This window comes from Pseudophryne corroboree, chromosome 1 (genome assembly GCF_028390025.1).
Source record: "Pseudophryne corroboree isolate aPseCor3 chromosome 1, aPseCor3.hap2, whole genome shotgun sequence".
Lineage (NCBI taxonomy): Eukaryota > Metazoa > Chordata > Amphibia > Anura > Myobatrachidae > Pseudophryne > Pseudophryne corroboree.
The window spans coordinates 104240475-104258796 of NC_086444.1; the positions used below are offsets into that span (position 1 = coordinate 104240475).

Below are 18322 nucleotides of genomic sequence, written 5' to 3' on the forward strand. Positions count from 1 at the left end.
AATTGTGTGATTGTTCTAGAAAAGATTGCTTGTTTCTCTTTCCTCTTCATTGATCACGACACATTTACTTAAATCAAGTACGTCCTCAATCGCCCCACTATCCTTGTCCCTGCCATCTGTAAATTAGCACGTGATATTTCACATGATGGGCGGGATTTACTAAAAGAAAAATGAGGTAAAAAACTCAGTTTTGGGGGTTTTGTGCCGCAATTTTCAAATTTACTAACCCCTGGCCATCCGCTTTTCGATGCAGAGGGCATTGCCAGCTTTTTATGGTGATACCCTAAAGAAGCCTATCGGCTTCTTACTGCATCCTGCTGCCTCTGCCGCCCAGCACCGCTCACGCCGTAATCCCCCCATATCTGACTGCAGACAGCCTCCTCATCGCAGTATCGGATCCCAGCCTCCTCCTCCCCCAGCAACACAGCCAGCTGTACTTTTGGCTGCAGGGAGGGGGAGGAGGAACCCAGGACTGACAACAGGTTCCACCCGCCAGGGCGGGAGGTGACGGATACCCCAGCTGACCCCTTCACACCTTCTCCTCTGGACCACCAGGTACCGCAGGGGGCCTCTGACATTGCATTGCGATACTAATCACATAAGTTAGTACATATGCGATTAGCATCGCTGCGATGACCCGCGATAAGACTTAGTAAATCCCGCCCAGATGTGTGAATATTATGCAGCACCTGTACTAAGGGATCACCGTGGGGCTTATTTATTAATAATGGTACTATGGTCCCACCATACAAACAGTAAAGATTGGCATGTTGTGGGATGGGCCTGTATCAGTTTACTAGAAACTATTAAAATAACTTGTACCCCTTTCAGACCGCTTGAGGCGGGTCGCACCCGGGAGCCTGACATGGGAGCACCCAGGGTGCGACCCGTCTCAGGCACCCCGCTGCCGCTCTACCATCCATTGGGTTGGTGACATCAGCGGCGAGGTCGGCACTTGGAGATCACATGATCTCCAAGCGCCACCCGTCCACACACAGTGAACAGGAAACGCGTTGCATCGCTCGACCCGGTATTTTAACCCTGGCACCTTTCAGACCGCACAGGAACACGGGTTATGCGCGTTCATGTGCCAATAACCCATGTTCATAGCTGGCAATCTGAAAGGGGTATTACAAATGTGGCAAAAAATTGCACCATGATGTTTCTTGTGTACATTGCTACAGGCCATAAAATGGCCGACCCCACTATTAGTAGGTGGGGACAAGTTTATAGTAAATACAGTAGCTGCATGAAACCGAGAATGTGCTTAAAATACTGAAAAACAAAAAAAGGAGGGCCGTGAAGTTTTTACAAATCTATGTGGTCACTACACAACCCTATAGGACCACTCAAGTTAGCATATGCTTTGTTACCACATAGACCAAAGATTACAACAAGCTTTATTGCTACCCTCAACATACAATAGCCTGGGCAGAGGGATGGCTTGATGGCACTGGGAACATGGATGTACAGAAAATTACAAAGAACAGTAAAAGGGGCGACAGGCAGGAACCCTACAAACCACCTAGCACTGTCCCAAGTATAAAGAACGCCTGAGACTGGCTGGGCGAAATCTTAAATGAACTCTTCCCACTCCAGGCCAGTATTGCCAAGGCTGCTGAGTACAGTTCCGCTACCTCGGACATACTTTATTGATAAATCGCTGCAATTAACGTGGTTATGAGTCTTATCTCCAACGTTTAGTAAATAGACCCCTAGGGGTCTATTTACTAAAGTGGGGGTTTACAAATGTGAAGCTGTTGTCCATAGCAACCATTCAGATTTTACTTATCATCTATTTAGCGCCTTTTAGAAGAAAATAGACAGAATCTGATTGGTTGCTATGGGCAAAATCTCCACATCTGAAACCCCTCAATTTTGTAAATAGACTTCCTAGATTCCTGGTTGGGAGACCGCCGTTGACCATACAGACGCCGGAATCCCGGCTTGCAGATAACCGGCGTGGGGGGGGGAGCGGAACGAAGCCCCTTGCGAGCTCGGTGGCGAGCGCAGATTATATTCCCACTCTATGGGTGTTGTGGACACCCACAAGTGGGAATAGTCCCTGTTAGTCGGCAGGGACAGTAAGGGGGCGGGATTCCGGTGTCGGTACTGTGACCGACGGTCTCCTGACCGCTGGTCACGTAACTGCCTCCCCTAGATTCCAAATAGCACAAAGCAATATAGACTAATCTAAACAAAGAGGAGAAAACTGAAGAGAATAATAAAACCACAACAGATAAAATGCGAATTTGCTGGAAATATAAAGATCAAGTACTATTTCAATTCTTTTTGAATGCAACTTCCCGTCCCATCTGTTGCAGCCCCAGCCACCTCAGTCCCTGTCCTGTCACTCTCCCCCTTGGCCTGCACCCACACAGAAGGACCATAAATACCGGGTGTAATATGGTATGGCGGCGGCCGGGCTCCCGGCGACCAGCATACCGGCGCCGGGATCCCGACCGCCGGCATACCGACCGCCAGCATACCGACAGCGTGGCGAGCGCAAATGAGCCCCTTGCGGGCACGGTGGCGCGCGCGCTATTTATTCTCCCTCCAGGGGGGTCGTGGACCCCCAAGAGGGAGGAAAAGTGTCCCTATGCCGGCTGTCGGGATTCCGGCGCCGGTATACTGTGCCCCGGGATCCCGACAGCCGGCAAACTGAAGACCACCCTAAATACCATGCCAGAATCTCACAAGTTTTCATGAGAATATTCCTAATCTTAATCTACCAAACCTCGTGGCCACCACTACGCGGAAACATTATTCCGCATTTAGTGTCTGCTGCAGTTTTTGGATTGAAATCAACCTAATAAAGTGATAAGACGTGGACAAAAATAGAATTGAAGTCCTGGATTTTTGCTTGATTACGTTTGTGGATGCTAATGCTTAGCAAGGGCCGAAGAGACAAAGATTTTTCGTTTTTTTTTCCCAAAGTCATTGAAGCCTGTAACTAGACCTGACTGAGCTTTCCATTTGTGTACAATCTTTAACCCCTTCACATGTCACTTTATACCTAAAAGGAATTACCTGGTTCTCCGAAGCATTCTTTGGGGCATTGTAATTCCAGATGTTTGGAAACTGTGGTTAAATTATAGGATTTAGAAACAAAGGTAGATTTTTTTTTATTTTTTATATTTTTATTTTTTTTACTTGTGCTTTATGGGTCACATGTATTCTTTAATCCTATTGCCAGTATTCCCAAGTTGGAAGCGCAACCTGACACTGCTAGATCCAGGTTACACTGAATTTATAAGTGCTGACAGTCAGGTCTGACATAGTTACTCCCTGCAGCTTTCTAGGTTTCTATCAGTCAAGGAAATCCCTGAAGATATTTTAGATTTCCTTTTATTTTTGTGACTACACACAGTACAGTATTCACTCAGAACATTGTATACGGTGATCGCTTTGGCAAGTGCAATGTCATGACTCATCAGTGGTTAGTGGCATGTCTGGATCTCAAGGCTGCCACTGACAGGGAGGGGGCTACATACGGTATGCGGTTAGCATACCACTTGTCGGGATCCCGGCTGTCACAATACCGACGCCGGGAACATGACGGGGGCACCATATATACCGCAAACAGTCCTGACACCTACTGTCCCATACCTTAAAGACTGAATGAAGGTAATCCCACTTCAACGCAGACTTCAAGTTTATAATGTGTTCAGGGTTAGACTGGTCCACAGGGGTACAGGGGAAACTACTGGTGGGCCCTACTGCCTGGGGCCCCACCCCCTCCTCTAGGGATCAGGTTTCAGACTGTACTGTTACTAATCTAGTATATTATCCTGCATCGACTACAGTATTTACTGTATATATTTATCTAGGGGACCAACACTTGCAAAATGGTTAGGCAAACCAATGTGGCGGCTGGGCACACCCCCTCTAGAGACTGACCACACCCCTTAACATGGGCCCCTACCACTGTATTCCCCCGGTGGGCACTACATGCCCTAGTCCGACACTGAATGTGTTTCAAAGTACAGTGGGGGTCATTCCGAGTTGTTTGCTCGCTGCCGATTTTCGCAGTGCAGCGATTAAGTAAAAAAAACTGCAAAAATGCGCATGCACATGGTACGCAGTGCGCATGTGCTAAGTACTTTCACACAAAACTTTGTAGATTTACACAAGCTCTAGCGATGGTTTTTCATCGCTCGAGTGATCGTAGTGTGATTGACAGGAAGTGGGTATTTCTGGGTGGAAACTGGCCGTTTTCAGGGAGTGTGCTAAAAAACGCAGGCGTGCCAGGTAAAAACGCAGGAGTGGCTGGAGAAACGGGGGAGTGGCTGGCCGAACGCAGGGCGTGTTTGTGACGTCAAACCAGGAACTAAACGGACTGAGGTGATCGCAGTCTAGGAGTAGGTCTGGAGCTACTCAGAAACTGCAGCAAATTATTTAGTAGCAGTTCTGCTAATCTTTCGTTAGCAATTCTGCTAAACTAAGATACACTTCCAGAGGGCGGCGGCCTAGCGTTTGCAATGCTGCTAAAAGCAGCTAGCGAGCGAACAACTCGGAATGACCCCCAGTGTCTCTTGTTTTCAGAGCAACCCTATTTTAGAGCCTTCTTATCCTCCTGGTCAAACAACACTCATAGCATGTTCCCCTTCTGTTAATGCTCATGATGCAAAATACTTCAAAGGTAAAACCAAAATGATCTGTCTTAAAAAATCTCTTCCTGCCAGATCCATTACCTTGAACCCACCTTCCTATCAATTCACCCATCCACCCACCCCAGTTCTTTATCTTGTTACTGAATACAAGGCTTTCACTCCTCTCTCTCCACCTCAATCTGTTCCCCCAATGTATGCATGGACCCTCAGGGCTGATAATATTATTACCTCTACTGTAGCCCTAGACCACTATTTTGGCGTCATCATTGACTCTGCTCTCAGCTTCCCCCGCACACACCCAGTCGCCAGGCTTGTTGCTTCCTCCAAAGCATTGCTAGAATGTGCCCCTTACTCACTCTGGACATTACTAAAATACTTATCTATGCTCTTATCTCACCCCTTGCCTAATACAATGTCCTACTTTCCCTCAACCATCTTACCCCACTACAATACGTTCTAAATGCCATAGTGAGGCAGACCATTCTCTCTTGCCATTCTGCATCTGCTACAATAATCCCTACACTGGCTACCCATATCCTATAGAAATCAACTCAACCCTGGCCTTCAAAGTCCTGACCAACTTCTCCTCTTCACAATGTCTCCCTTCATCACAAGATACACTGTGCTTCGCTCTCTTCTCCTATGACATTCCCTCCTGCGAGGCATGACCACTCCCAACCTTCAGTCTTTCAGGTAGTCTCTCTCAAAACTCACCTCTGAAGTACAGCTTATCCTATTTACACCTGGAACCCTGTGCAGATTGTACTACAGTAGGTTCAGTCCCATGTCCACGTATGTATCACTAGCTCCCCTTATACAGGGCCGAAACTAGGATTTTTGTCACCCGGGGCAAGGTAGTCATTTGACCCCCCCCCCCCCCAAAAAAAAAAAAAAAAAAAAGATTATTTTTTTTACAATAAATAAATAAAAAAATAAAAAAACTAAACATTTTAAAATAAATAAATGAATAAAAATATTATATATATATATATATATATATATATCTCTTTCAGAACTTTTTTACCTGAAAAATTGCCTTTTCTAACATAAATTTCATATCCAGGAAAAAGTGTCCCCATTTTACACAGTATGACAGGCAAGTGTCCCCATTTTACACATTGCGGCAGACAGGTGACCCCATTTTACACATTGCGGCAGACAGGTGTCCCCATTTTACACATTGCGGCAGGAAAAAGTGTCCCCATTTTACACATTGCGGCAGGCATGTGTCCCCATTTTACACAGTACGCTGGCAAGTGTCCCCATTTTACACATTGCGGCAGAAACGTGTCCCCATTTTACACAGTACGCTGGCAAGTGTCCCCATTTTACACATTGCGGCAGACACGTGTCCCCATTTTACACAGTACGACGGGCAAGTGTCCCCATTTTACACATTGCGGCAGACAGGTGACCCCATTTTACACAGTACGCTGGCAAGTGTCCCCATTTTACACATTGCGGCAGACACGTGTCCCCATTTTACACAGTACGACAGGCAAGTGTCCCCATTTTACACATTGCGGCAGACAGGTGACCCCATTTTACACAGTACGCTGGCAAGTGTCCCCATTTTAAACATTGCGGCAGACACGTGTCCCCATTTTACACAGTACGACAGGCAAGTGTCCCCATTTTACACATTGCGGCAGACAGGTGACCCCTTTTTACACAGTACGCTGGCAAGTGTCCCCATTTTACACATTGCGGCAGACACATGTCCCCATTTTACACAGTACGACAGGCAAGTGTCCCCATTTTACACATTGCGGCAGGAAAAAGTGTCCCCATTTTACACATTGCGGCAGGAAAAAGTGTCCCCATTTTACACATTGCGGAAGGTAAAAGTGTCCCCATTTTACACATTGCGGCAGGAAAAAGTGTCCCCATTTTACACATTGCGGCAGGAAAAAGTGTCCCCATTTTACACATTGCGGAAGGAAAAAGTGTCCCCATTTCACACATTGCGGCAGGAAAAAGTGTCCCCATTTTACACATTGCGGCAGGAAAAAGTGTCCCCATTTTACACATTGCGGCAGACAGGTCCCCATTTTACACATTGCGGCAGACAGGTCCCCATTTTACACATTCCGGCAGGTGGTGGGGAGAGGGAGGGAGAGAGAGAGAGAGAGAGAGAGAGAGAGAGAGAGAGAGAGAGAGGGAGGGAGAGGGGCTGACTTACATTTGAAGCGGTTCTCGCCGCTCTTCAGCCGCCTCTCCCTCCTCGTCTGCGCGGCTCACCCTTCTCCGTCCTCCCGAGTGCCCAGCTCGGGGGGCGGGGTTTCGTGGAATGACGCGTTTGCGTCGTGACGTCACGACGCAATCGCGTCATTCCGCGAAACCCCGCCCCCCCGAGCTGGGCACTCGGGAGGACGGAGAAGGGGGTTTCAAAGTACCTGAAAAATTGCCTTTTCTAACATAAATTTCATATCCAGGAAAAAGTGTCCCCATTTTACACAGTATGACAGGCAAGTGTCCCCATTTTACACATTGCGGCAGACAGGTGACCCCATTTTACACATTGCGGCAGACAGGTGTCCCCATTTTACACATTGCGGCAGGAAAAAGTGTCCCCATTTTACACATTGCGGCAGGCATGTGTCCCCATTTTACACAGTACGCTGGCAAGTGTCCCCATTTTACACATTGCGGCAGAAACGTGTCCCCATTTTACACAGTACGCTGGCAAGTGTCCCCATTTTACACATTGCGGCAGACACGTGTCCCCATTTTACACAGTACGACGGGCAAGTGTCCCCATTTTACACATTGCGGCAGACAGGTGACCCCATTTTACACAGTACGCTGGCAAGTGTCCCCATTTTACACATTGCGGCAGACACGTGTCCCCATTTTACACAGTACGACAGGCAAGTGTCCCCATTTTACACATTGCGGCAGACAGGTGACCCCATTTTACACAGTACGCTGGCAAGTGTCCCCATTTTAAACATTGCGGCAGACACGTGTCCCCATTTTACACAGTACGACAGGCAAGTGTCCCCATTTTACACATTGCGGCAGACAGGTGACCCCTTTTTACACAGTACGCTGGCAAGTGTCCCCATTTTACACATTGCGGCAGACACATGTCCCCATTTTACACAGTACGACAGGCAAGTGTCCCCATTTTACACATTGCGGCAGGAAAAAGTGTCCCCATTTTACACATTGCGGCAGGAAAAAGTGTCCCCATTTTACACATTGCGGAAGGTAAAAGTGTCCCCATTTTACACATTGCGGCAGGAAAAAGTGTCCCCATTTTACACATTGCGGCAGGAAAAAGTGTCCCCATTTTACACATTGCGGAAGGAAAAAGTGTCCCCATTTCACACATTGCGGCAGGAAAAAGTGTCCCCATTTTACACATTGCGGCAGGAAAAAGTGTCCCCATTTTACACATTGCGGCAGACAGGTCCCCATTTTACACATTGCGGCAGACAGGTCCCCATTTTACACATTCCGGCAGGTGGTGGGGAGAGGGAGGGAGAGAGAGAGAGAGAGAGAGAGAGAGAGAGAGAGAGAGAGAGAGAGGGAGGGAGAGGGGCTGACTTACATTTGAAGCGGTTCTCGCCGCTCTTCAGCCGCCTCTCCCTCCTCGTCTGCGCGGCTCACCCTTCTCCGTCCTCCCGAGTGCCCAGCTCGGGGGGCGGGGTTTCGTGGAATGACGCGTTTGCGTCGTGACGTCACGACGCAATCGCGTCATTCCGCGAAACCCCGCCCCCCCGAGCTGGGCACTCGGGAGGACGGAGAAGGGGGTTTCAAAGTATAAAGAAGTGCCGCGGCGCTGCACTGGCGCATAGGGAGAAGGTGTTAGGGGGTCTCGGCGCCCCCTCCAATCCGGCGCCCAGGTCGCCTGCCCCCCTAGCCCCCCCCTAGTTTCGGCCCTGCCTTATATCTACATTGCCCTATCCCTCTACACTGTAAAGTCCATGCTTTGGGATGCAGTCAATTTATCTCCATTGAAAATGTGATGGTCAAAATACCGACAAGTTCAAAATTCCTACATTTAAAATACCGACAAGTACAAAATACTGACATTTAAAATGTCGACAGGTCAAAAAGTTGACATTCGTTTTTCATGATTTTTTCATTGAAACCGACTTGTTCATACTTGATCATCCCAGTGGACCTGGAGGGGGGAATGTAATAGTGTGCCCTTGCTCGCCATGCAAGGGGACGCGGTACACTTATACAGTGTCCATGTTGACCTATGTCGACATACACACCCCAAAAAAACCAATGAAAAAATGTGTCGACTTTTTGACCTGTTGACATTTTAAATGTCGGTATTTTGACCATGTCTGTATTTTGACCTTGTTGGTATTTTGACCATCGGTCAATTGTCGGTATTTTGAACGTCTGGATTTTGATTGTAGGTAGTTCATACTGATCCTTATGCTTTGTCTCATGTAGGCACCTCCTTTGTCGACCACTTTGGTAGCACCTTCAAAATAAATCCTGGTGATGACTGTACACATGTATTTCATGCCTTTTCCAGCTTATAGATATTGGGGGTCATTCTGAGTTGATCGCACGTAGCAACTTTTTGCTTACTCGTGCGATCGACTTGACCACGTTATGGGGGAGTGTATTTTAGCATAGCAGGGCTGCGTTCGCTTGTGCAGCCCTGCTAAGCTAAAAAAGTTTCCTGCAAAGCAAGTCCAGGGTCAGACCTACTTACCTTGTGCGACGGATCCAGCGATGAATATCCCGGATTTGACGTCAGACATCCGCCCTCCAAACGCCTGGACACGCCTGCGTTCGCCTCACCACGCCCGGAAACGGTGAGTTGACGCCCTGGGACACCTCCCGCCTGTCAGTATTCTTGAGATCGCCGCTGCGATCACTTCTTCCGCTGACGGCGCCGCTGCCCGGCGACGGCTGTCGCCGGGCAACAATGCGTGTGCACAATGCGTCTGCCGCGCATGCGCATTTCCGACCCGGTCGCACCACAGCGATAACCTCCATTATCCGCATACACTTTTATTTATATATATATTTTCACTGTTTTATTTAAAGGTACTCTTTCTATGCTCTACAACAAAACCCTTCCACCTGATATTAGAGTTTACTTTTAGGAAGACGATATTTTAATATATGCCATAAATAAACCATGAGACAATTCAGTTACTCAAACAACTTACAACATTTGCATACATTTATTTTATCTATTCAGTGAATTCACAGTAAATATAATCTCAGCTGGATTCTTTGTCTGGTTCCCGCTTGTGCGTGCATTCATTAATGAGTCAGCATTCCACGGATTATTGTGATAGAGTTACTTGATTATGCATCAGATCAGATGGAGAATCCTGTAACTGAAATTACTGCATTAGGGGTTTATTTCCATTGTGAAAATAAAACATTTGTAGCATCTGCTCAATGCAAACAGCGACGTTGCAGTAGGAGTAAATCCATGTAAAGTGAGCAGAGTTGCGCCTGGATATATAACATGTTACTTGTACTTTCTATTTCTCCACTCCGGGAGAAGCCCGGAGAGGAAGCGCTGCTGACCACTTTGGGGGGCGGGGCTCTCATGTCATTAGGCCCCGTCCCCATCCGACAAAATGCTGTGATTTGCATGTCCGTGGCGGAGCTAAAGTGAAGTGATTTGCGCGGGGGAATACCCTAAAATTCTGGAGTCTCCCGCAACATCCCCAAGAGTAGGCAAGTATGATGAGACTATGCAAGGGATGCAAATGCAATACTGCATGATGACAGATGGAGCCGCACTCATCTAGTGTGTCTTCATCGCAGGCGTGCACTCTGAGAATTTCAAATATATTTGTAATAAATATTTAAAATGCCTGCGTTAATATATGCTGCGGACGCATGGCGCATCTTATTACCATGTATGATAAAAGTGCGCTGTACGTCACCTATATACTATGTATTTTTGGGGGAGTACATGTCTTCTGTTATTGGTCCAGGGGAGGGAACTTTCTCACTCATGATGTGTCATTGGTCAGTTCATATGCAAGCAACATCCAACCTTGAAGAAGCAGGAATGTATTTTGTTCCCATTTTAAATTGAACTTTTATTGTGTGGCTATAATTTGCGCTTGCTACTTCACGCAACCGTGCGCGTTCTCACGCCACGTGCACTTTTCTGTATGCTTACCTCATGTACTTTTACCATACCACACTTATCACGATCAATGTAAGCAAAATTCTACTGCTCACTACACAATGCACCTACACAATGCACCTTTGTTCCTCACACCCGCTGGAAGTCGCCCACACGGGTAATCCTCCTTTGAGTGCTACCTAAATTTTTTAGCCCGGAACAGAGTCCTGTATGTGTTTTACAATTTACCCACTTAAACAAATACACAAAATGTATAACAAATAAACGTATCCGATTCTATGTAGATCTATAATGACTATTGACTATAATCTAAATGCTAATATTTTTGACTTGGACAACTCCTGGCAGGATTAGGCGATCCGACGCCTAGCCCCGCCACAGGACTGCACAGAGACGCTCCCATTAAAGTTAACGTGGTGCGTGCGCATCTAGGACGCACGTGCGCCTCAGATGCGACGAGGCACAAACGGAGCCACGATTAACGTGGCTCCATCTGTAGTTGTGTATAAATGCTGTTTTAGGGCCTGTTTTAGATATTTACAGAAATCCAATATTTACGTAACTCTGATATTTAATGATCTGCTTATTAGCGCACTACACATATACAGATTATGGCTTGAGAGTCGCTTGCAGTGTCCCAAAATCCGCACAGTGATTGACATAATACTAACATTTGGGGGCGGTGATGGGGAGTATTCCAGAAAATGTGGGCATGTCAGACCCATTTTCTGGCTGTGCTGAAGCCAGTGACTGTGTCCTTCAAATTATCGGCAGTGGTCCACACAGTTGAGCTCATGCTGCATTTTCTGATGCAGCAGTGGATCAGAGAAACCGTCAGTGGGCGTCTTTTTACTTAATATATCTCCTGTGCCTTTTGTATAATTTCGCACTGCCGCTACGTACAACGATGGAGTGGGTGTGCCACTGGTTTCCACCACTGAATCAGCCACTTAATAGTGTCATTTGGGTTTAGTATGAAGGTCAAAATGACGACAAGGTCAAAATACGAACATTTAAAATACAGACAAGGTCAAAATGTCAACAGGTCAAGAAGTCGACACATTCCCTGCTGGTACAATTCTCACCTGCTCAGCAACAGCAACAGCCTTCCTCACCAGCCACACGTCGCTGCGTACTGGGCTGGGGAGGGTTCAGTTTTTATTCTACCCACCCCAGCTAGTTGAATTATCCTCTCAAAGGACTACTGCCATTTTCCACAACCCTTGTACCATCCACCTCTATATATTATCTGGTTCTCTACACCTGGAGAATATATGAAGTGAGCAAGACTAGGATGTTTCATCATAACTGACCGCTAGATGTCCAATCAGCTGAGACCAGATAAGTGTCACTTTTCATAGGGTTTCAACTGACCGTGCAAACTATCTTGAACATTCTCCAGGTTTGGAGGACCAGAGGGATAAGAAGGCAGGAGTACATAATGGGCAACTGTTGGGGGTCAATTGGCTGAGACACTACAACTACTTGGCAGGAGGAGGGATTTGGTTAAATGTAAAAGGCTGGGAAACTCTGCAAATGATCCCTGTCTCCCTGCAGTCTTCCATCTGCTGTTTATTAAAGTGCAACGGAATATGCTGCGCTATATAAGAAACTGTACATAATAATAATAATGATAATTACTGTATCTGAGACTCTGGGGGAGATCTACTAATCAGCGAAAAAAAGAGGAGAAGTGAGTCAGTGGAGAAGTTGCCCATGGCAACCAATCAGCATTGAAGTAACATTTATAATTTGCATACTATAAAATTATACAGAGCAGCTGATTGGTTGCCATGGGCAACCTCTCCACTGTCTCACTTCTCCACTCATTTCACTGCTTAGTACTGTACATCATCCCTTCTGTCATCTATCTGAATTGTAGCTAAGAGGCTTTAAAACTCTGTGAAAAAAAACATCTAAGCAAAATGGGGGGAAAAAACGAACATTTTACTGTACAAAATGAAAGAAGCGACAAATGCGAAGGAAAAACACATAATTAACTGTCAAGTGTCAGCCTCTGAATAGTCTGCCAGGGAACAAAACGTGTCTTCCTGCCACAAAGGAATCTTTCAGAAAGTGAATATTGTCAGATTGAATCCAACTCTACCAGCACAGGATCCTTATCTGTATCTAAAAGTAATCAAAACTCAAACACAAAGCTGTCTTAGGTTAAATAAAACTTGAGTGCTCAGTCATAACAAATCTCACTGACATGTTCCCTTAGAAAGCACCCCCACCCCACCCCCATGTCACTAAACTCTTCTTTTAATAAAATTAAATTTTTATACTAAAGTCAGATTTATATGGTTGCGGCTTGATCAGATCGCATTGCAAGATTAATAATAATCATCATCATCATCATCATCATCATCATCATCATCAAAGGGTACATTAAAGAAACACTTTATGGGCTCGCCAAGATGACCGGCTTATCGGGAAGTGCTATGAATCTATTTATCCCTATATAATGCCACATGTATTGTTCATGCCAGCAGCAATGAAACATGCAACACAGAAGTAAGACTATAACGCAGATATAAATGTATGTATGTATATATATATATATATATATATATATATACCCTACAAGCTCACTGCATAGGTGTAATCGTCGACGCTGAACTGACCTTTGTTCCCCACATTCTGTCTCTAAATCATGTTACTGTACATACATTTTGTAACGGGTTGGGTATGTGTGACCGGCAATTAGGAGACCGACGGTGGAATCCTGACGGCGAGATTGCCGACGGGCGGGCAAACGCAACAAAGCCCCTGGCAGGCTTGCTGTGATCGCCACGCAGCAGGCTCGGTGGCTCGCTGCACTTGCCACAGGTTCTAGTCCCACTCTATGGGTGTCGTAGGAATAGTCCCTGTTGGTCAGCATGCCGACCGGTGGGATTGTCAGCGTGCAGGATTTAGGTGCCGGTATTGTGACCGGCGGTCTCCTGACCACCAGTCACATAACTACATCCCCTAAGAAACATTCCCTAAATAGAACCATATCTTACACAAACTCTAATCCATGTACTCATTATCTCCCGCATTGATTACTGCAATAGACTCCGTACTGGTCTTCCCAAACATAGGCTCGGTAGGAAAGGGTTAAAGCGCTAAAATGGTCAAATATGAGAGCAAATGGTCACATGAAAATGCACATTTATTGAGATAAAATGAACTTAAAATCGATTAAAAATTGGTAACACTGTAGAAAATAAGTACTAAATGCTGGAGGGCACAGTGAAGTGTCCAATCGTTATGTCTCTCCCAGTCCTGATAAGAATGCATAGACAATTCACACCTGTTCCAATAAAGCAGTCCCTTAATAGATATGCTCAAGGTATCCCGTTAATGTTCCATCAGGTATTATAGTTACCACCAGCGATTGTCCAAGGTGTTAAGCGGATAGGCATCCGCAGCGGCTTGTCCCTTGTTAAGCTGTGGGTGATGGAGGATCTTCAGAACGGGTCCACAAAATGAGCCAGTAGTAGGGACCTGGTCCAGGTGGAGAGTCTTCAGGAAAGGATTATAGATGGTAGATACACACAGCACCAATCGCCAACGCGTTTCGTTGCGGTCACGCAACTTTTTCAAGGTAATAGAGGTGCTGCTATCCAGGGTTTTTATACCCTTTGCAAGATGGTTGCTCATTTGCATATGTGATTGACAGTGACCAAATACTCTCATTATGTGACCAAAATGACAGACAAACAATTTAAATTGTTGAATAAATAACACATAATAAATGATGGATATAATACACTTTGTTTCTTGTATAGCTATAGTTTAATCAATTATAAGGAATCAAATCACGTATCTTCCATAATTCAGAAGGGAAAGAGGGATAATAAAAAAACCCGGAGTAAAGTGCAGAAGGATCTCCCATTAATCCTATATAAAAGGGGCTCGAAGACCTATCCATATATTACATACAGTCAATCAGCATAAATAAGGGCAGGTGGATTTCAGCACTTACTAAGGAACTGACACCTGTGAGTTTAAATCCACGTCATTAGTCTCACCACTACAATCCATTCTGAATGCAGCTGCGAGGCTAATCTTTCTAGAGAGAAGTTCATCGTCTACAGATCCACTCTGTCAGTCCCTCCATTGGTTACCTGTGTTCTACAGTATTCAATATAAAATACTTTCACTCATGCACAAGGCTATTAACCAAACTGCGCCAACATATATCTCTTTTCTCATCTCAAATTATCTCCCTGCCAGACCTCTCCGCTCTGCACAAGATCTGCGTCTCTCATCCACACACGTTACTCGCTCCCTCTCTGTGGAATGCCCTCCCAGGCACAATAAGACTCTCCTCTAGTCTCCAAACCTTCAAACGTTCCCTGAAAACTCACCTCTTCAGACAAGCCTATCAAGTTCTGGACCCACCCACATAACCTTCAATGCTTCCCTATCTAATTACATCCCCTCTGCACAGCCCACACATTGCTGGGTGACCATATCATCCACCCGTTAAGAACCTTTACAATCTGGCTGGACCATTATGCAATAGGTAGCACTTATCCCTGTGTATCAACGACTGCTTCCCTAAGGATTGTAAGCTTGCGAGCAGGGCCTTCCTACCTCTATGTCTGTCTGTTGTTTCCCAGTTTTGTTCTATCACTGTTGTTCCAATTGTGAAGCGCTATGGAATATGCTGCGCTATATAAGAAACTGTTAATAAATAAATAAATAAATACTGTCAACAACAAAAAAATGGCTGGAAGATCAAGTTGAAAGAAGGTGTATCTCCATTTTAATACACTTTTTCTCCAACGTACTGAAATTAACTAAAATGTAGAATCTAATAAGTATGTAAAATGAATCTGCCTTGTGCCAAAACTATATATGAAAAGGTGGGTTGTGTTTCACAGTGTGAAAATGAGTCAAGGTGACAGGTATGTATATAATGTGATGTTCTCTTATTACAGCAGTATTCCATGCTATTAACGGCCACACATAGGGCCTGATTCACATTAATAAAGCAAAAAAGGCAAGCAACTGGGCCAAACCATGCTGCACTGCCGGTGGGGCAGATGTAACATGTGCAGAGAGATTTAAATTTGGGTGGGCTATATTTTTTCTGTGCAGGGTAAAGGCACTTTAACAGCATTAAGCGGTAATTCCGGGGGTAAGAACCGCCACGCTTGAGATGGTCCGCCTTCCCAGGTCCTAATAGATGGTAGCAGCCTCTGTACTTCACCAACGCGTTTCAACTACAGTAGTCTTTATCTTTATCAAGGTTAATCATCTCAAGCGTGTAGGTGCTCACCTTTGGCTTTACCCCTTCATGCTGTTAAAGTGCCTCGTTCAAGGCCCAAGTTGGTACGCAGTAAATTTTTATTGATGTTTCACACATTTGTTATTGTGCTTTAGACTTTTTCATGATACGTAATAAATAATATACATTTTTACACTATGAGAAGTATATGAATCTCATCTGTATTATTACATCTTATTGATTCATGAGGAGATGGCATTGAGTTTTGGTCCTAAAGAATCAGCCAAATCCAGATTTACATTGCACAGATTGAAATCTGCTAATCTATGATCAGAACTGGTGGAGACGATGGTCCTGATTCATGTTTGTAAGTAAAGCAGAAAAAGCAAGCACCTGGGCAAAACCATGTTGCAATGATCTGGGTGGGGTGTGTTCAAACTATAATCTAAATAACAGTGTAAAAATAAAGCTGTCTAATATTTGTGGGACACAAGCAAAAGCAGCCAGTATTTACCCTGCACAGAAAAAATATAACCCATCCAAGTCTATAAGGGTAATTCAGACCTGATCGTAGCAGCAAATTTGTTAGCAGTTGGGCAAAACCATGTGCACTGCAGGGGGGGCAAATATAACACGTGCAGAGAGAGCTAGATTTGGGTGGGGTGTGTTCAAACTGAACTCTAAAATGCAGTGTAAAAATAAAGCAGCCAGTATTTACCCTGCACAGAAACAATATAGCCCACCTAAATCTAACTCTCCCTGCACATGTTATATCTGCTCCCCCTGCAGTGCACATGGTTTTGCCCAGTAGCTTTCTTTTTTGCTTTACTTAAAACCTGAATCAGGCCGGGATCCGGTCTCTAGGTCGACAGTAACTAGGTCGAAAAGGTTTCTAGGTCAACAGGGTCTCTAGGTCGACATGTTCTAGGTCGACAGGTCAAAAGGTCGACATGAGTTTTTCACGATTTTTTTCTTTTTTTGAATCTATTCATACTTAACGATCCACGTGCACTACAATTGGGAACGGTAACCTATGCCGAGCGCAGCGAGACACCTTGCCCGGAGCATGGCGAGCGAAGCGAGCCATGCGAGGGGACACGGTGCACTAATTGGGGTTCCCGGTCACTCTACGAAGAAAACGACACCAAAAAAACGCATATCGACCTTTTGAACTGTCGACCTAAAGACCCTGTCGACCTAGTTACTGTCGACCAATAGTGGTCGACCTAGACACTGTCGATCTAGTTACTATCTACCTTCCATACCACACCCAATCAGGCCCACAAGCCATATTGCTAAAGAGTAATGGTGACAGATATTTCCAACGAAAATACACCGCTGTTTTAATTCTAATTTCACTATGAAAAATAAAACTCCTTATGGAACTAACATATCAGCAATGGTTAATATATTTATTTTAATGTCACTCATATAATTGTAGCTTGAAACTATGATTTTAACATGGTGTTTAATTTTTATTTTTATTTTTTTTGGTTCATTATACAAGACATCGATTTGCTGTATAGCTATTAAAGAAATGGCACCAAAATATTATTTTCAATGTTGTTATGGTTTAATTTCATATAATAAAAATTTTCCATTACAACAAACAGTAGTGCAACACTGTAGTTCTAATTCTTGTTGCGCATCTCTATAGTATATTGTAATGTGGTGTAGTACTGTCTTTTAGCCTACAGATGTCACTGTTGCAACTGCAGTCTACAGAAAACAATGACCTGTGTCAACTCGCTCCAAATATTGAGAATGAGAACTGCTCTTTAAGAATTTAATTCAAATTGAAAACATTGATGACAAAGATCTATCATGTTCAGCCTCAGCTACTCGATGGAAGTGATCGGGAAAGAAACTTAGACAATACTTACGACCATATTATTCAAGGAAACCCAGCAATCACTTGGGAATTCCTGAAGAAGAGGAACCAGAAACTGCAGGCAGCCATCCCAGTGGCATAGTAACAGCATCATCCCAATGAGGTTAAAGATTCTGACCACAGCACTGGCAAGGTCATAGGTCATGTGGAAAATCTGTGAAAGAGAAAGTAATAGAACTATTAGTGTTTTGTAGAACGTTGGCTCTTTGGGGATTGGGTTGTTTTTTTTTTCCAAAAGGTGTTGGGTTGAAAACCTTGCAAGACTCCCTTAGAAACCCGCCTGTGGCCCATCACGGACATTTGGATGGACCCAAACAATATCTTGATTAGAATAAGAATGGCCAACCAGGACATGAAGCTGTAGGAAGCCATTGCTGATTTGGTAATCAACGTAAGAAGCAAATGTTTGTTTACTACAGAACAACATATAATATTGAGGCGATTGTGGACTGGAGTGCCATTTCTATAAAGTCACTTTTGTCAGGTTGCATCTTCTATGAGAT

At 44.9% G+C, this 18322-nt stretch overlaps 1 protein-coding gene across 1 annotated transcript in view; it reads right to left on the reverse strand.

The window, feature by feature from the left end:
* The window catches only part of HCN1 (hyperpolarization activated cyclic nucleotide gated potassium channel 1), a 707178-nt gene that overhangs the window by 292465 nt on the left and 396391 nt on the right, over window positions 1-18322 (reverse strand). The window contains exon 3 of the mRNA XM_063961843.1: window positions 17812-17973. Within this exon, the coding sequence (XP_063817913.1) occupies window positions 17812-17973 (162 nt within the window). The remainder of the gene's footprint in view (window positions 1-17811; window positions 17974-18322) is intronic.